Here is a 20,218-nt window from a genome sequence, read left to right on the forward strand (position 1 = left end):
TACAGCATGTAAATATATGTGGTGGCTCTGACTGATCCTCTGTGAGGAGATGGGGTACAGCAGCACCTTACACGATAGAAACACGGGGAGGCCAGCGGAAACACCTGCTGTTTACGGGGAGACGACGCACGGAATCTGACATTTTAGAAGTTAAAAAAATACACACACACAGGCAAGAAAACGCCGAGAAGTTGTAATGGAGTCTTTTTTAAATTAAGTCTTTACAAGGGAAAACGACACTGGTTTTCACTCCCCTTCCCCCAGTTTGAATGACAGGGTCCGTTCCGTTCTGGGAAGTAAGTTTTGACTTTCTAAAGGCTAATTGAGACGATTTCGCTACGGAAAGGACCCGTGCAGAGTTTGCGGTGAGCAGTCACCCAAAGACCTCGGGGTCCCAGCAGAGCGGGCGGCGATGCTGGAACCAACATTCGAAGTTGGATGATGGTTCACCAAGCACAGGAGGCCAGGAGAGTTGGAAGCCTAGAGGCTTGTGGGTAGAAACTGCTGGTCCGACTTCCTACACACGCGTCACAGGACCCTCAGGGCGACGGACGGCTGTCGCGTTTTATCAACAGCACTTTCTATACCAAGGTTATTTCTTTAATAGTGTTTCCTGACTCGTATGCTGTTGTCTTTATTTTAACGATGCCCGTAGGAAACCCTTTAGGCAGCAAATCGTCGGGGACTGACCACAGCCTTTCTGTTCTCTTGGTACAATTAGTTACAGACCTTTCTGTGCGCAGCGGAGATGGGACCGAAGAGCAGAAGAAACCTGGATTGGATTCAGGTTTTTTTCCCCAACAGACTCTATTTCTTTATGTTTTAGGAGAGTGATAGATTTACATAAAAGGTGAGGATGTAGGAGAGAGAGTTCTCACATCCTCTGCATCAAATTCCCCTGTTATTAGCATCTTTACATGACTGTGGGCCTCTGTTAAAATCAGTAAACCAACCCTAACCGGTTTGGCTCAGTGGATAGAGCGTCGGCCTGCGGACTGAAGGGTCCCAGGTTCGATTCCGGTCAAGGGCATGTACCTTGGTTGCGGGCACATCCCTAGTAGGAGATGTGCAGGAGGCAGCTGATCGATGTTTCTCTCTCATCGATGTTTCTAACTCTCTATCTCTCTCCCTTTCTCTCTATAAAAAATCAATAAAATATATTAAAAATTTTTTAAAAAAATCAGTAAACCAACACGCACACACTGTTCTGAAGTGACACCCATCTTCATTCCCCGGCCTCCGTGTTTATAATGTCCTGTGTCCGTTGCGAGATCCCATTAGAAACGCGTGACGAGTGTTCATCGCGGCCACTGGGCTCCTGGCGGCCACCGCAGCTCCCCCAAGTTTCTTTGTGTTTGTGGCCCTCGCAGAGCCGCAGGGTCGGCCGGGATTCTGGAGGACGCCAGGCCGGCAGTGCCCGGCGTTTTCTCGTGACTAGAGGGGGAATTGGATCTTGGGAGGAAAACCAACGGGCAAGGTGCCCATCACAGCACGACTCACCCCTGGGCATGCTGACCTCCCTCCCCTTCCCTTCTGCCCGGACAGCTGCCTCTTCTCTCCCACTTGGGTACGGAATTATTTCTCCATCTAGTCGACCATTTTTCTATATCAGTATGGATTTGTGGATACTTTGATTTACAGTTAATATATATATTTATATTTCAAAGAGGAAGGGAGAGAGACAGAGAAACATCCATGATGAGAGAGAATCATGGACCAGCTGCCTCCTGCACGCCTCCTACTGGGGATCGAGCCCGCAACCTGGGCATGTGCCCTGACTGGGAATTGAGCCCTGACCTCCCGGTTCTTAGGTTGACCCCCAACCACTGAGCCACCCAGCCGGGCTGGTTTACTGCTAACAATGTTATTGCTCCGACGTCTCCCGTGTGGGGTCGGCAGTGCTTGGCGGCTGGGTCCCTGTAACTCCCCCTTTGCCAGCCCTTCCTTCCTTCCCGGGCACCGGAGATGCTCTGGGGCCGTCCTCATGCTCCCACATCAGCCCCAGATCGTCCCCGTTTCTCTCGGGATCCAGGTGCGGGGAGGGGGCCCTCTGCCACCGCGGCGTCTCCAGCCCCCTCAGCTGACACACCCAGGAAGTTACGTGTCGAGCAACCCACTTGGGGGTGAGTTGTCATCCGTCAAATAAAATAGATGCTTTGCCTTAACACAGCCGAGACGTGTGAACCTGCTTACTGCAACAAACAGTCCATTTTAATTTTCTTCTTTAAGGAAAACAGTGGGTGGACGTGAACCGACGTCTCCAGATGGATCACTGAAGGCAGGAAGAGCAGTGAATCTCCGTATTTCTATTAACTAAGAACAGACACACACGAGGCTGCTTTAAAATCGGTGTTTGAGTTCCTCCCGAAACATGATTCAGTAGAAATCTAAGGAGCGCGGACAGGCCCCTGTGCTGTTTCATTTTGTGTTTTGCTTCCCTGTCAGGATGACAGTAAACCGCTCATTCATCAAAAGACGGGAGACGGGCGACGCTTCAGGTGCATTTAGTCCGCCAACCAGCACCGAATAGGAGGCTAAAGAACTTAGAGAGCCAGCCGGCCGGGTGGCTCAGTAGTTAAGTGTCAACCTCTGAACCAGGAGGCCACGATTCGATTCCTGGTCAGGGCCTATGGGGGGCGTGCAGGAGGCAGTTGATTCCCAGTGGGGGGCGTGCAGGAGGCAGCCCATCAAGGATTCTCTCTCATCATTGATGTTTCTCTCCCTCCCTCTCCCTTCCTCTCTGAAATCAATAAAAATACATTTTAAAAACAGAATTTAGAGTCAAAGGCCGTGTTTGCGGGATTGTCTCTTGCGCTTGCGTTTCCAGGTGGTTGGCTGTGGTCCCTGGGCGTCTACTCTCCCTGCAGTCAACGCCATTGCGTCTTCCTTCCACCTCGTCTTACCGTGTATTTAATAAATGTGTGAACGGCACCATACAAAAGTACATGCTTTCAGGACCACATGAAAATAGAGCCGTCAGCACAGCAAAAGAAACCATCAACAAACGAAAAGAGAGCCCGCTCCATGGGAGCACATATTTGGCAAAGATACATCTGATAAAGGGTTAATATCCAAAATACACAAGGAACTCATACAACTTCACAGAAGGAAGACAGACAATCTAATAAAAAATGGGCAAAGGACCTAAATAGACACCTTTCCAAAGAGGACATACAGATGGCCAAGGGACATGTGAAAACATGCTCAAAGTCCCTGACCATCCGAGAGATGCAAATTAAAACGACAATGAGGTATCACCTCACACCTGTCAGAATGGCTGCCATCAACAAATCAACCAACAACAAGTGCTGGCGAGGGTGTGGAGAAAAAGGAACCCCCGTGCACTGCTGGTGGGAATGCAGACTGGTGCAGTCACTGTGGAGAACAGTATGGAGCTTCCTCAAAAAATTAAATATGAAACTGCCATTTGACCCAGTGATCCCACTTCTAGGAATATATTCCAAGAAACCCAAAGCACCAATCAGAAAGAATGTGTGCACCCCTATGTTCATAGCAGCACAATTTACAATAGCTAAGATCGGGAAACAGCCCAAGTGCCCATCAGTAGACGAGTGGATAAAAAGGCTGTGGTACATTCACACCATGGCATACTAGGCAGCAGTAAAAGAGAAGGACCTCTTACCCTTTGAGACAGCACAGAGGGGCCTGGAGAGCATCATGCTGAGTGACATAAGTCAGTCAGAGAAAGACAAGTATCACAGGATCTCACTCATACGTGGAATCTAATGAACAAAATAAACTGATGAACGGAGTGGATCCAGAGACATGGAAGCACGGAACAGAGGGCAGAATCTCAGAGGGAAGGCGGGAGGGTGGGTGGGTGGGAGGTGATCAACCACAGACCTTGTGTGCATGTGTGCGCGACCCACGGACACAGACAGGGGGGTGGTGAAGGCCTGTGGGGGGGCTGGAGGGGGTCGATGGGGCGAATAAGGGGACATATGTAATACTTTCCACAATAAAGAATTATTTTAAAAAGTATATGCTTTAGAAAACACCTTATTTAATAAGAACAAAAAGAGAGAGGAGTAAAATATGGTCCAACTGACTTGGGAAAGATATTCCCAATTTCTAAATTTTCTTAGTTCACAAATAACATAAATACAAAATCAAATGTTTTTGTCTCTTTACTGGCTTTGCTTTCCCCTCCAGGATAAACCATTTTTCCAATAAACTTGTTGTCACTAATATTACAGTGCTGGTGTGATAAGACGATAGGTTTTTGCAATTCGGTTTGACAACTTCATCTCGGGACCATAAACTTACGGGGTTTATGCAACTGGCATGCGTTCCCTTTAACTGAAATCCTTCCATTTCTCTATGAACATTTATCATCGAAAAAAATCAGATATGCATTTAAAAAAATAAATGAGTAGGTTGAACGTTTAAGCGTAGGTAGACCTTTAACTTTCTACAAAGTATATTCCTGGAAAATACACTACACATCTAACCTAGTTTCCCCTTTAAAACGATGTTAACATGTAAGGCTAGGGGAGGGGAAAGCATCAGGAAAATGCCTCCGCCAGGTCGCCAGCTGGTGAAAATGATAACTTTTGGATAGGCTGTGCGCTTTGGGGAAGGTTTCCTGCCTCGTGGAGAACACATGGGAACAGGGAAGTCTACTCTTGAAGCTTTTTATGCGAAAGCTCTGGAGGGGAGGGAGGGGCAGGGTCTGATGGGGCTGAGGAAGCTATCGGATGCGGCCACGTGCGTTCTCACCCGAGTGTGGAAATTCCCACGGTTCTACTGGCCAGTGATTCCTCAGCGTGTTCCCAGGGGCGGGAGTCCGGGGGCCATTCATCGCTGCGATTCCAGTTAGAGTCCTCTGAGCATCCAGCGTCGGGAGATAATGGATCAAACCTGCGACTGCCAACCTTTCTCACCTCGTGGCACATAAGCTAATGACTGATTGTGTGTGTGTGTGTGTGTGTGTGTGTGTGTGTGTGTGTGTGAGAGAGAGAGAGAGAGAGAGAGAGTGACAGAGAGAGATATTGAGAGAGAGTGACAGAGAGAGACAGATATTGAGAGAGAGCGACAGAGAGAGACAGATATTGAGAGAGAGCACACCAAAAAATGTGATTTATTTTCCCAATCTAATTAAAAAGTCGGCATAATTTTGACTCATGCGCACCAGTCGGCTATGGCTGTGCTGCCTGTGGTCATTTGCTGACCGGACCATCTCGGGGAGGAGAGGCCGGCGCCCTGACTAAATGGTCAGGTGTTGCACGTTTTCACAATTCCTGCAGCCACGGGTTGGAAGTTACTGGATTAAACAAAAGAAACTGGTTCCTTTACTGAGAATGACAAGAGCCTTTAACGTACAAACTTGCCTCACGAGACTCTGGGGGAAAACATCGCCCTCACTGACCTGAGCCGAAAAACAAACTCTTCGAAAGCATGACACTCCTTCCTGCTCATTAACAGAGAGAGAAAGAGAGGGAGGTGCCTCCGTAGGCTCTACAGGGGCCACGCATTCCACAGAAGCTCTCACAGTTCCTCCTGCATTGCTTCTTCTACAGCTAACACCTCTCTCTCTCTCTCTCTCTCTCTCTCTCTCTCTCTCTCTCTCTCCCCCCCCCATCTCTCTCACACACACACACACAACACAGTGATCATCTCAAGGGCAGCCCATAGAAAAGGCAGAACGCTGATTCCCACCGACATACAGCTCCCCATCTCGCTCGCTTCTAGTCGAAACAACTTTGGAAAATGTGTTGACACCGACGACCTTGTCTGTGTTAGACAGTAATCACAGCCCAGCGACCGGAGAGGCCTCACCACCAGCTCCACCCTCTCCGTGCTGCTCCCCGACCCCCCCCCCCCCCCCCGTCCCAGCCTCCTGGCAGATGGACGAACTGGTTAACAACAGTGTGTCTGCGGCAGCCCCTCCACGACCGCCTTCCTTTAGCCTCGTCTCAGAGACACTGTCGCGTCCAAAGCTCGTATCCACCGCCCTGGGTGCCGATCGCCTAACAGGTGCTCCAGCGCAGCCGCACGCACTGTACCTGTGAGCTACCCCGCGTGACTGACAGCAGCAGCTCCTTCCTCCTACCTGTGACTCCAGCCTCGTGCAAACACGAGTCCACACACAACACAGCCCAGGCTCACGCCAGGAGACGGAACGAGGGACGGGCGCAGCTCCCTTCAGGTTCCAGCATTTCCGCTCACTCAGCCCTTGAACTTGGGCAAAGCCACTGAGGTGTGGGATTCGCAATGAAAAGGGGGATCGAAACCAGGCAGGAAAAGTAGCAGCCGCTCTGATGTGTGGGTGCGGGAACCTGATCTTACGGCTCACAGGGTGAGCACCAGGCCTGTGGCGTAGCTGTTCCAGAAAAAGCTGAATTATGCAGATAAAGCAACAAGGCAAGAAGCCTGTCATTTGGAGAAAAATGCTAGCACCAGCCGGGCACTTGGCCCCTTTCATCCAGCTGCCGGCTTCGTTCTGGATTTTCAAAGGCCCGTGGAGTGACGGCCAAGACGCCGTCTCGGGATGAGCGCACTCGGGCCGAACACGACTTTCCAGACCGAGGCCGGAAGCCGGGACCACCTGCGACCTCCACGCCCGAGGGGCTTGGGGCTACTCTACGCCGACCACGCGGTGATGGGAGGAATCAGCAGCAGAAGATGAGCTAAAGCCCCCTGAGAGTGATATTTGGAGTAAAAAAATAAGAAGTGTCAGCCCTGGCCGGTTTGGCTCGTCAGCCTGTGGACCGAAGGGTCCCGGGTTCAATTCCGGTCAAGGGCACGTATCTCGGTTGCAGGCTCCTCCCAGCCTGGGGCCCTGGTCGGGGCTCGTGCAGGAGGCGACCGATCGATGTGTTTCTCTCACATCGATGTTTCTCTCTGTCTTTCCCTCTCTCCCACTTTCCCTAAAATCAATGGGAAAATATCCTCGGGTGAGGATTAAAAATAAACAAACCAATAAATACACGAATAAATAACTAGGAAGCGCCTGAGTGGGAAGCCGGGTGAAGAGTTTTGGGAGGAACATGGAGGGTCAGTGGGCGGAAGGGAAACCGCAGGGAGGGGCCGGTGTGTGTGTCATCGCCTGCCCTGTGTGCGGTCTTCGTCTGCACGTGTGTGTGGAGCAGCTCCTGGCAGGCGAGCCAGGCCTTGGCACAGGTTTGCAGAGTGAAGAACCAACATTAAGGTGATGAAAGGATTCGGCGATTAAAGCAAAACTATAGGCAGACGTGTAGTAAACATGCCTTGGAACGTGGGGGGAGGGTCCTTAGGGTTAAATATTCAAAAATGACGCTACAGACAACTTGGAAACTGACGTGAAAGACCTCGGCCTCCCTCAGGGAAATAAAGGCCCCTGGGTAACTACGTTTATCCTCCCCACGACGCGTAAATTCCCACCGCGTTTCTCTGTATACGCTGTGTTGGCTTACACAGTGGTCACGTATTTATTTATTGTTTTGGTTGCAAATACAAAAATTAGGTCATTGGGTCCTCCCCGGTGACTCCCAAAAGCAGAGGCGATCGCGGCTGGCTCACAGAAGAAGAGACTGGGCTCAGAAATACTAAATGCCTTAGGAAGACACCACCTCACCTGCTACGTCCCCGTCCAGAGAGAAAACGTCAGTAGTTTTTAAAAATAAAAACAAAAAGACAACGAAGCAAGTTGACTCTTGAACAATGTGGGCGGTGACGGACGACGACCACCGGTGGGTTACGGACAATGACCACCGCGCACTGAAAATCCGTGTACACCTTCTGACTCCCCAAAAACTCAGCTGTCCCCGAGCATCAGCCCAGGATTCTCCCAGGCCCCCCACAGAGACCCAAACCCAGGCAGGCCCAAGTCCCTTGCGTGAGACGGTGTAAGTCAATGCAGACGGCCTGTCCTCGCACCCAGGGACTCCCTGCTGCGGATCAGAACCAGTGCCGGCGTGTACCGAAAACTATCCGAGTAAGCGGCACGTGCAGTTTAACCCGTGTTGTTCAAGGGAGAACCGGATAACGCAGCCGATTTACTCCTGTTCTGCGCAAGCCGCCTCACACTCCATTGCACGTACTCTCACCAATTGTCTGGGTGCAATTGTCTTAGCCAATGTTTCAGACGCAAAGCACAGGCCTGGTCTACGAGACACGTGTCTGGTAAGTCTGAGAGATGGACGCAAACCTCTGCTTTCTGACAACAAATCGCGGCTGACAGCTGCCTACCCACCACTCAGCTCTCAAGTCTCTGCAGTGACAGCACCGCTGAGGCTGTGCGGTTGGAGATGACGCAGGAACAGCACCCTGTAGACAGGCCTGTTGTTAGAAACATGGCATATCTGCCCCAGGAATTGCGTATGCACGTGGAATTGTTCTTCTTTTCCCCAGTGATGGCGGTGGGCAAAGGTCCCCCAGACCTGCTCTGCCAGGTACAGGCTGTGTGGCCATGTGAGGAGGATGCCTGTGACCGTGAGACGCAGTTGTGTGTGTGTGTGTGTGTGTGTGTGTGTGTGTGTGTGTGAGAGACATTACTGGTTGTTCACATGCACTGGGGAAGCCGGTGTGCCAGGAATGACCTCGGCATCCTGTAGACAAGGAGGGGCTGTATCTCTCCTCCGTGCAGCTGCTGGGGCCCTTTGGGGTGTGGGAGTCACCTTAGCGCACCCCCCACCCGCAGACCCTCTTCAGGCGCCGACTCTGTAGACGATGAACTTGAGCAGACACGCAGCGTCCGCGCGGGCGCCACGGCTGCACACACTCAGGGCCTCCCTGTGCTCAGGGCGCGCGAACTTGGTCTTAGCGTTAGCACCTTCCTCACTGTCCCCGGCAGCCGCAGTGTAAGCGACACCCTGGTGAGCAAAGCAGACGAGCAATCGCCCGTCCGGGCACTGGGGTGCCTCCCTGCAGAAGTGCTGGGCGAAGTGCCCGCCCTGCACCTCAGGGACCTTCTGCAAAACGCTCACAGGAGCCATCAGGAGCCCCGGTCGGCTGGTTGGTTGGTCGTTTGTTGGAAAGAGAAGGAGAGAGATGATAAAGATGCAGGGATCCTTCTCTTTCCTTCCCTACACACACACACACACACACACACACACACACAGACACACACGCGCGCGCGCACACACACATACACGCACATACACACACATGCACACATACACACACACACCACATGCGTGGTTCCCCATCTCATGTCATATTCTGTGTTTGGTGCTGGACTTCACTGACGGAACACACTGCAGAGAGGCAGGCCTCCCTCCGCTAGCGCTGGTTTCCATGGCGCTGAGATGCCATGAAAAGTGAGCCTGGTCCTAGGTGTGCGGGCGGGTGCCCGCCAGGCCAGGCCCTCGTGCTTTGTGCCTCCGGCTCTCGCTGGAAAGGCCGTCTCGTCATCTCTAGCGTCTGCTGCAAGGTCCACGCATCACAGTGGGCTCTTCCCACTTTGAAAACCGTGTCTGCGTGGATGGGTGTGAGGCCTGGAGCCTGGCCAAGCATCACATCTGAGAGCAGACACATCCTGAACCATCCCTCCACCCTCGGGGACCCCTTTAGACCTGGGGTGCGGGGGAGGGAAAGCCACCTTAAGCTCCCCGTGCAGGGAGGGCTGGATCGACTGTGAAGGCTGTCAGCTATGAGTGGAGTTTCTTTTCCCTTTTCCTTTTGTAAAAGGAATACATCGGGACTCTTTTAAAAGGCCGTCGGAATTACCCAATCGCTGAGTTCCCCAATCGTCTGAGTTCCCCATCAAACGCACATTATCGCGATCCATAGTCTAGGAAAGGCATCTGTAGGGGCGCCTGTGTCGGGACCTTTCTTTCCCTGAGAAAACACACTTCATGGCAGTCACCTGTTTGTAAGAACCTGGCGTGTTCGTTCCGTTAGGAGGACCAGGCCTGAATGTTTGCACCGAGGTTTGCTCATGGCCGGTCAGACCCGGGAAAGTTACTGAGACGCCTCAGCCGCTCGGGGGCTGGCTGAGCAGAGGCGCTCCGGCAGGTCCAGCACCTTCCCTGGGCCCTGGCACATCCCCTGGGGTCCCGGGAGGCCCTGGCACATCCCCTGGGGTCCCGGGAGGCCCTGGCACATCCCCTGGGGTCCCGGGAGGCCCTGGCACATCCCCTGGGGTCCCGGGAGGCGTGGGGCTGGAAGCTGCCCGGTGGGGAGAGGGGGAGATGGAGAGGCTGGGGACTGGGGTTCGCACTCCCTGTGGCTCCGTCTCTGAGAGCACAGGCAGCAGGAGGGGGAGGAGGATCAACAGACTCAGGGAAGAGGCGGGTTTGGTTTGGAGGAACCTCACGGGAGGGAAGAGCTTTCTCAGCCCAAACAGCTTCCCGGACACCCTCAGGGCCGCTGCCGACCAGACCTGGGTCTGTTCCTACATGTGGGTGCCCGGTGCCCACACCTGCCCAGTGCCCACACCTGCCTGATGCCCACACCTGCTGCTCCCTGTCTTCTTCCCGGTGCCCACACCTGCCCAGTGCCCACACCTGCCTGATGCCCACACCTGCCACTCCCTGTCTTCCCTGTGTCCCCCCTTCTACTCCCTCCCCACCCCTCCCTCCACCCCAAGGGAAGTCCAGACCCAGCAGGTCCCCCCATTCCGACCATCAGCTTAGCCACAGGACACACACTGGGGAGCACAGAGGGCACTTGGTGCTGGTGCCGCAGACCCGCTCCGAGTCCTGGACCCTCAGCCGGAGGGCGCCTTGGGCTTCCGGACGCCCCGCCGGAGGACCAGCGGGGAGGAAACTTGGAGGGCGGCGGGCAGAGTGTGGGAACCCCAGACCCCTGTGGGCCCCTCTTCTACCCAGATCCGGGCGCCCGCGGACCAGACCCGTGGCCAGAGACCAGGGCTGCACACGGGGACCGGGACCGGGAACCGGGGTGGGGGCGGGGGGGGGGGGCGATGCTGGCAAAGAGAAAGGAGAGCTCTCTCCACGCCCCGCCCCGCCCCGGGCTGCAGCCAAGACCCCCTCGCGGAGCGGGGAGCCCTACCCCCCCACACCCCCTGCCGCGCCCGGAGACCCGAGGAAAGCCCGTCACCCCGTCACCGGTGCCCGGCGGCGGGGAGCGCGGAGCGGGGACGCGCGGCTCCCCCTTCCCACCCGCGGGCGCTGCCCCCTCCTGCCCCCGGCCCCCGCCCCACTCACCGATGCGCAGCGCCTGCGGGGCCGCGGGCGGGAGCAGCGCGCACAGGACACACAGCAGCGCGCGGCCGGGGTCCCTGGTCCAGAGCCCGGGCTGCCGGGGGGCCACGCAGCGCCCCATCTTCCCAGCCGCTTGGCTCACGCGCGACGCGCAGCAGGGCCGGGGCCGCCTCATGCTCCGGGGGCTCCGAGGCTCGGCGTCTGCGCCCCGCGCTGCCCGCGGTCGGAGCGGGAGCCCGCGCGTGGGGAGCGGGGACGCGGGGGGCGCGTGGGGAACGGGGACGCGGGGGGCGCGGGCGCCCGGCTCTGGCCTCCGCGCTAGCCCATCGCCCTGCACCCCGATTTCGGTCCCCGGCCGGCGGGTTGGCGCCCCCCGCTGCCCAGCGCAGAGCCCGGAGCCCAGATCCGGGGGAAAGTTGCTGCCTGTGCGCTGGGCAGCGGGTCTCCCGAGGGTCCGGTGGCTGCACGCGGAGGGGCTGGGGGTGGGGGGTGGGGAGGCTCGGGGCGCCCCAGCAGGTAGTGGGGTCCCAGCCGCTGGGCTTCCCGCCCGCAGTGACCCCGCACTCAGGAGCGCACAGCCTCCTGCACCCCGGCGTCCTGAGCCCCCAACTTGGAGCTGCTTTTATGGGAAACTCGCGAGCGGCGAGGGGCGGGGCTCCCGAGTGACGTCCCCGCGCCCGTGGGGTCCTGGGCGCCTCCGACTGGGGGCCGCCCGCCCAGCGCTGGATGGAGCCCCGCCTGCTGGCGCCTCTGTTCCCAGCAGGGCGAGCGCCCGCCTCGCTGCCAGGATGAGCAGGCGGGGAACTGGATCAGGCATCAGGGCACTCCCTCCATTCGGATCCGGACCAGACAGGACCCGGCCCGGACCCCGCCCCCTCACCAAACCCCGGACCTGGACTGTTCTGGGACCCACGTGGCGGGGGCCGGGCGCGCTCCTCCCGCATCGCTCCGCTCCCTTCCCTCCTGCAGCCGCCGGGAAGGGCTATTTCTGAATGTAGGTTTGGAGGCTGTTCTCTGTCCAGGACAAGGACGCTTCCCGGGGGAATCACCGCCTTTGATGTCCCGCTTCCTCTCTGGGAGCTCGGTGCCCAGATCCACTGACCTGCCCGCAGCCTCTGCACTGACGGCCAGGATTTCCCTACGTAAGACTTGCAGGAGGACCGACATGAGTCAGTCCATCAGAAAAGCCAGAACATGTCCACACACATGAGCCTAGAAGAGGAGACTGTTATAAAGTAGGTCTGAGATGCAATTGTCCATCCATCCATCCACCCATCCATCCAACCCATCCATCCAACTACCCAGGGTTGGACCAGACAGGGCCTTTCCACTAAGACTTACTAGTGGAAAAATGCACCGTCCACCCTCCAAGGCAGGTGATAACCACAGTGATGGAGTCCCATCATCCATCCCCAGGTACCAGCTCATCCCCAGGGATCATCCATCCCCCAGCTATCAGCTCATCCCCAGGTATTAGCTCATCCTCAGGTATCAGCTCATCCCCAGGTACCAGCTCATCCCCAGGTATTAGCTCATCCTCAGGTATCAGCTCATCCCCAGGTATTAGCTTATCCCTCAGGTATGGCATCCAGTTCTGGATACTCTGGGGGAGAACGGACAAAACAGAAAATCCACAGAGAAGAGTGTTGATCTGGATTTAGGGGTGCACCTTATGTAAGGGTTGAGGAGATCAAGAAAATTTAAGGGTCACATGTTGGTTATCTTTAGACATTTGAGGAGTTCTTGGGTTAAAAGAAGATAGCCCAGCTTGTGTGGCTCAGTGTTTTGAGCATGAACCAATGAACCAGGAGGTCATGGTTCAATTTCCTGTCAGGGCACATGCCCAGGATGGGGGGTTGATACCCTGTAGGGGGTGTGCAGGAGGCAGCCGATTAATGATCCCCTCTTGTCATTGATGTTTTTCTCTCTCCCTCTCCTGTCCTCTCTCTGAAATCAATAAACACACACACACACACACACACACACACACACACACACACTCTAGAGGCCTGGTGCAGAAATTTGTGCACCAGTGGGGTCCCTCAGCCTGGCTCTCCGACATCCCCCGAGGGGTCCTGGGTTGTGAGAAGGTGCAGGCCAGGCCGAGGGACCCCACCAGTGCACAATCAAGGCCAGGGAGGGATGCGGGAGGTTGGTCAGCTGGGGAGGGACTGTGGGTGGGTGGTTCCAGGGCATATCCAGCTCAGCTCGCTCAATCCTGATCAGCCGGACCCCAGCTGATCAGAGATTCTGCCCCCTGGTGGTCAGTGCATGTCATAGCCAGCAGTTGAGCAGCCTTAGCATATCATTAGCATATTACGCTTTGATTGGTTGAGTGGCTGACTGGCCAACTGGACACTTAGCATATTACATTTTCATGCACTGGGTGGGGGGAGTGAGGTGTGTCTCTCAGCCCGGCCTGCACCCTCTCACAGTCTGGGAGCCCTCGGGGGATGTCTGACTGACGGCTTAGGCCCACTAGCCATCCATTGGACATCCTTAGCGCTGCCACGGAGGTGGGAGAGACTCCCACCACTGCCACTGAGCTTGCCAGCCGTGAGCCTGGCTCAGGGCTCCCCCTGTGGGAGTGCACTGACCACCAGGGGCAGCTTCTGCATTGAGCATCTGCCCCCTGGTGGTTCGTGTGCGTCATAGCAACCAGTTGTTCCGCCGTTTGGTCTATTTGCGTATTGCCCTTTTATTATATAGGATATAAATATGACAGTAGTCTTAGCCGTGTTAGTTAAATGAGAGAAAATAAGAAATGCTATATTCCATGGAAATTGGGGAAGAGTAATTTCACCTTATTTGGGGGGAGCATTTCCGAGTCAGGAAAGTGTTAACAGGTATGACCTGCTGCAGAAAAGAGGCGGACTCTCTGTGTATCCGTCCATTTATTCTGCGGTTTATTCCGTGAGTCCATGAGCGCCTGCTTTCTGGGAGACCCTGTACCCAGCCCTGCCCCCAGCAGGAATGTGGGTGCCATCATTGGAGTGAGGGTGCCACCATCATGAAACTCAGGTATTAAAGAAGTGTGATGAGTTTCCAAAAAAAACCCTCCATAGCACTCTGGGTGAGAAGGAAAGAGGAATTTAACCTTGTTTAGCAGTTTGGGAAGGTCTCGATAAGGGGGCGAAACGTCAAACCTCAAAGAATGGCTAGTTCACAGGGGATTAGTAAGTATTTCTGAAAACGAGACTAAATATAAAACTTGTCAGAGGATTTATTTTTAAACCGAAAGATCTGGGTTAAGCCTATTCAGTTGTCCTTTTTTCCGTGATGCACCAGGGCCCACGGATGGTAAACATCGTGTGGCTGTGCCTTGAGACCAGAGTCCAGAACTGGGTCAGCTCTTCAGCAAAGCGTGTTTGAGTCCTGGACTCACCTCGTTCTGGGTGTGTAGCGTGGTTCATCGCTTTACCTCCCCGTGGCGGGGACTGGTGTGCATGCCTCTATCCAGTTCCCTTCTCCAGGCGCTGGGAAGCGAGTCCCTTTTCAGTTTTGTGTAAACATGTGACCGCGTTTAGCCATCGAACTGTGAGTGGACGTGGGCGCCCATTTCTGGACGAAAAGCAGGGCAGTGCGACGCTGTCGCGTGGCCTCAGGACCCTGTGCTGCCAGAGGGACCACGGAGGCCACACGTTCTGGACGGGAGGGGCGGGACCCGAGGCCCTTCTAGAAAGGAGTGGCTTTCAAACAACGACAAACCAGCTTTGTGTTCTGTTTTGTTTTTCTGATCCTCGCCCCAGAGGAGAGCACGGCCTGCAGACGGGAAGGGCCCGGGTCCGATTCCGGTCAAGGGCAGATACCTCGGTGGCAGTTCCCACCTGGGCTGGGGCCCTGGTCGGGGCGCCTGCAGGAGGCAACCAACCCTCGTGCTTCTCTCACATCCATGTTTCTCTCTGTCCCTCCCTCTCTCTTCCACTCGCCCTGAAAATCAATGGGAAAATGTCCTCGGGTGGGGATTAAAACAATAACAAAACAGAATGCGTGGCCACTTCAGACACTTCTCTGTGTCTTCCGTAAGATGCTGCAGAGCGGCACAGGGAATGTGTTTCCTTGTTAAAATGCTTCCCTCCGCTGCTCGTGCGCGGGGCTGGCCGGGCCGAGCTCCCCGCGAGTGGGCGGCGGCGGCTGCAATGAGTGTGTGCTTTTCACAAGGACGGTGTGCTGTGCATCTAGGCACCTCGTTACTTTATTTGCCCGAAGCGACTACGTTCACAGCACTCAGCTCACGTTTGTCATGAAAACGTGCCTCTTAAGAATAAAAAGGTCGGACGACATCATGCTGGCTTTTCTCCGTCCCCCAGCTTAATCCTAAAGCGAGACGGTCGCGGGCAGCCCTGTGTCCTGTGAGCGCTGGTGACCTCACTCAGGTGCGAATCCCTTGAAACTCGCCTAATTTTCAGATGATTAGATAAAGAGAAAAACACCTCAGGATAAAGTGAGGGACCCAAAGGTTATAGCTGAGCTCTCACGCGTGGTGAGGATGCGTGGGTCAGTCCTGGGACCCAAGTCAGTGGTCGGCAAACTGCCGCTTGGCAGACCGTGGCTTGTGAGCCACATGTGGCTCTTTGGCCCCTTGAGTGTGGTTCTTCCACAAAATACCACGTGCGGGCGCACACGTACAGTGCGATTGAAACTTTGTGGCCCATGCGCAGAAGTCGGTATTTTGTGGAAGAGCCACACTCAAGAGGCCAAAGAGCCGCATGTGGCTTGCGAGCCGCAGTTTGCCGACCACGGACCCAGGTGGTCTTAGCACCTTGTAGCTGGTTTAGGGTCAGTTTCTTCCTTTCTTGAATACATTTTAAAAAATTTTTTTATCTTTACCCACGGATATTTTTTCCATTGATTTTTAGAGCGAGTGGAAGGGAGAAGGAGAGAGAGAGAGAGAGAAACACCAAGTGAGAGAGACACATTAACTGGTTGCCTCCCACATGCCGGGAGCCTGCAACTGAGGTAGGTGCCCTTGATTGGAATCGAACCCGGGACCCTACAGTCCGCAGGCCGACGATATATCTACTGAGCCAAACCGCCCAGGGCTTGGATACATGCTTTATCTACACCCCATTCTGCTAAGTGATGTGGTGTGTTCCTAGGAGGTTAAACACCTGTAAGCCAAGAGGCCCCCAATTTTATCTTTTGCTCAGAATGTGTCTCTGAAGCCCAGACTCACGGAGCCAACGCTGTCTGCGGTGTCTGCCTCGACGTGCCAAACTCCCGATCCTGTGCCCATCGCTGCCCTGCCAGGGCCTCTTCCGACCTCTCATCTCGACGTGCGTGTCTCCCCCCATCCCGCCGTGAACGGGGGAGGCATGCATCTCTCTCTTCTTCCCTCACTTCTTCTCCGCGGCCAGTCGGTCTCCGTCCACGGCCGCTTCTACCTTCACCCCAGGCCTTCCGGCTGCTCCTCTGCACCTCAGGGCGGAGGTGGTGGCTCAGCCTCAGCGCCTTTGGCTTCTGGGGCCAGAGAAGTGCTGGTGGGACCCTGGGCCCCTTGTGGGGTGTTTGTGTAGCAGCCTCCCTGGATCCGTCCACTAGATGGCGCCAGAGGCCCCTCCAGGGGCACAGCCGGTCCTCAAGGACAGTCACCTGCGGGGTCCTGGCTCCCGCCCGCGTCACCGCGAGCTCCCATCTGGCCGATGACGAGAGACTCTTCATGGTGCCCATCTGGCCTTCCGCCCCTTTCCCTCCATCCCGCCGTGGGACCTGAATGAGCTGCCGTCAGCCCCCACTCGGCCCGCGTGCTGGCGATCGTCTCTGAGGGCTGGGCTGGTCTCCTTCGCTACAAACTCAGTGACTGCAGAGGACGGGCCCGGAGCCTTGGCCCCAGCGAGCCTGTGTCTGGCTCTGGGGGTGGGGGGGGTGGTGGAGGGGGGACTTGTAAGGGCCGTTGGATGGGTCTCTCCTACGCCGTGCAGCCTGCAGTTTACGAGGGCGTCTTCATGAGATGGAGCCGAACGAGGAGCCCATTTCTCTTCGATTCCACCGGAAGCTCCCGCTGGGCCGGCTTGCCTGTCCTGTCGCACGCAGATGTTGGTCCAGGGTGCTGTCCCGGGCAGAACTGGGCCAGAGTCTCGCCGCTGCGGCTTCCGATGTCAGCGACGCGCTGCTGGGGGCAGGGGTCGCTCCTCCCCTTCGTGTGGCAGCACGTGGCTGCCACCACCAGACACTCTCACGGGGGTGATGGCGCTCACGGCGGCCCATCTGCAGGAGCACCGCACAAGGCACCTGCGCAGAGTCCCTGGGAGAAACCCAGTGTCTGTCCACCCACAGTTTGCATCCTCGTGTGACGCCTGCACGTGTGGAGAAATCCCATGGCGGGAAGGGCCGGCCGAGTTGGTGGTTCGCTGCTTCCAAACGCAGTGAGGCCCCCCCACCCCGAGAGTAAGAGGGAATGTGGGGAGACCCGGTCCCAACCCTGACGTGGCCGCACGCGCAGGCCCCGTGGGCCTCGGCCAGAGCGCGGGCACTGGGCTCGTGTGTGACAGATGGGGCTGCTGTCCACGGCCCCTCCCAGCACAGGCGGCTCACGCCCCAGCTGGTTCTTTGCTTGTAAATAAGACAAGCATGTCCTGAAGCTGGTGGACGTCCGTTGTGTGCACATCACACACGCCAGGCTGCTGTCCCGGGTGCTGTTACACGTATGAATGCACTTAGCACCGATGGCGACCTGGGGCGGTAAGGGCTGCGCTTATGCAAATGAGGAAGCAACAAAGGAGAAAGCAGGGTCACATGACAGACTCGCATTTGAACTGAGTCTGGTTTTAGACTTCCTTTTAAAAAAATGTTTGTTTTTTTTATTGATTTCAGAGAGGAAGGGAGAGGGAGAGCGAGATAGAAACATCAATGATGAGAGAGAATCATGGATCGGCTGCCTCCTGACACTTCCTACTGGGGATGGAGCCCACAACCCAGGCATGTGCCCTTGACCAGAATTGAACCCGGGACCCTTCAGTCTGCAGGCCGATGCTCTGGTCCCTGAGCCACACCAGCTAGGTCTAGAGCTTCCTTTTTTAAAAATTGATATACCACAAAAGGAACCATCTATATATATAAAAGCCTAAGCAACCGTTATGACCAAACACCCGGAATGACCACTCGACCAGTGGCTATGGCACACCCTGACCATCAGGGGGCAGATGCTCAATGCAGCCAACCTCCCCCAGTCCCTCCCCCATATGGCCGCCTCGCTCCTCCCCCCCTCCCCCCAATAGACCTCTATTGCTGGCCAGGCCGAGGGACCCCACCTGTGCACGAATTCATGCACCGGGCCTCTAGTTTTAAAATAAACAGCTCAGTGGCGGTCAGTACATTTGCAATGTTACACCCATATATCAAGCTCATGGATTCAGTTCCTATGAGTTCAGGGGCTGCATGTGAGAGCCTGGAGGCCAGGGTGCCCCTAAGACATGACCCCGAAATCTCATCGCCGGAAGGGGGAGAGGCCCAGCCCGTAACAATGTGTTCAGTTTGCAGAAGGCTGGCTTTTGCACGGTGTTTTAATAATCACTGTTCTCAGCAGTCCCCTAAGTTGAAATCACTTGAGTTTGGAATGATTAAATGAGTGCGCAGGAACCTTAAGGACTGGTGTTCGGGAACAGGTAATTGCCTTTTAAAAGTTAAAATTGAAACTCGCGGCCATCACACCATTTTCATTTCTATTCAGCCCGCCCTCCCGCGGGGATTGCAGTTAATGTCTCCCCGAGATGACACACGGCGCCTTCCTGTTAAATCTCAGAAATTCAGCCCCGTTTCCGATGATTGCATCTGGTTCAATTTCCCTCCGCACCACCTCTTCCTGGACGCACCGTGTATTGTTTAAATGGCTTTTAAAAAAACTATTAAAGAAATGCACATTATTTTTATTTTATTTTACTTTATATTTTATTTTATTATTTCATTTTATTCTGGGGAACTCCATCCCCATCCCACGGCGGCTGTCCACTTGTTCCCACCAGCAGTGCATGAGGGTCCTTTGTCTCCACAGCCGCTCCGTAGCTGCTGACTCCTGTCTCGTTGCTGGGAGCCATTCTGTTTTGGCCTCTCTCACCTGTGGGCCTCCCGCGGATGCAGTGATCCCTGAAGAAATGCACGGACTTGAGACGCTAGGATCGCCGAGGACATGCAGCCCAGCAACCCCCAGCTCCGCCTCACGAGGGAGGAGCTTTGAAAACAAAATGTATAAAAATCTCACTTTGCCGCTTGGGAAAGCACACCTCGCCCTTTTAAAATGAGTGTTTCTGTTTCTTATTTGGGGGAAATCACTCCTGTGTGTCATGGACCGAATCCAGGAGTTTTACGGGATTTTGTAAGCCTCGCCCCTCACCCCCCCACGCTCTCTCTGCAGGTACAGCCCCTCCCCACACTCTCAGCGAGCGCTTCGCCGTCTGTCTCTGTATTTCACAATAACACGCTGGGTTTTCCGTTTGCGTGCTGGGGTAGAATATGGGCCCCCAAGTATGTTATATTCTAAGCCCCCGAACTGGACGTGTGGTTAACGTCAGGTCTTTGAAGGTATGAGCTGGGATCACAGGCCTAATCTGCTGCTGGCAGAGAAGTGGAGCCACCTGGGCTGCCAGGTGAGCCCCCCGCACTCACCTGCCTCACCTGCCGGGAAGGTGAAGAGGAGGCGGAGGGTCCGTGTGAGAGAGATGCATCCTGGGAGAGACCGCGGCCAGTGCTGGCCTGGGCGCCGGAGGAGCAGGGCAGCGTCCAGAAGCTACAAAGGTGAGAACACGGATTTTCCCGGGAGAGAACGCAGGCCTCTGCCCACCGGGAAAGGTGGGAGACGTCTCTTTCTCTCTCCCAGAACTTGCAGAACAGAACACGGAGCTGCTCCCACCGGAAAAGGTAGGAACACAGACTTTCACCTGAACTTCCCGGTGAGAGGGAAGACCTGCTCGCACACCTCGGTCTTCACTCATTTTGGACTTCGAGCTCCAGAACCGTAAGGTCCCCGATTTGCATTTCCTTCAGGTGCTAAGTGTGTGGCCCTCTGCTTCCCCAGCGAAGGGAAATTAAGCAGAAATATGGGTGCGGCCAAGGTTCCCGTTAGGGCTCCGTCACGCTGGGTTATAGTTAAAGCCCGTGTTTAGATCCTTCGGGCC

The 20,218-nt window shown here is 55.4% G+C and overlaps 2 protein-coding genes across 2 annotated transcripts in view; both read right to left on the minus strand.

Moving 5' to 3' along the window:
- The window catches only part of GRIK1 (glutamate ionotropic receptor kainate type subunit 1), a 106,071-nt gene extending 94,420 nt beyond the window's left edge, over nucleotides 1-11,651 (minus strand). The window contains exon 1 of the mRNA XM_059685904.1: nucleotides 11,112-11,651. Coding sequence (XP_059541887.1) covers nucleotides 11,112-11,283 — 172 coding nt within the window. The 5' untranslated portion in view covers nucleotides 11,284-11,651. The remainder of the gene's footprint in view (nucleotides 1-11,111) is intronic.
- LOC132229156 (keratin-associated protein 27-1) overlaps nucleotides 1-20,218 on the minus strand; it is a 350,231-nt gene that overhangs the window by 236,369 nt on the left and 93,644 nt on the right. The window lies entirely within an intron of this gene.

Source organism: Myotis daubentonii, chromosome 3 (assembly GCF_963259705.1).
Source record: "Myotis daubentonii chromosome 3, mMyoDau2.1, whole genome shotgun sequence".
Lineage (NCBI taxonomy): Eukaryota > Metazoa > Chordata > Mammalia > Chiroptera > Vespertilionidae > Myotis > Myotis daubentonii.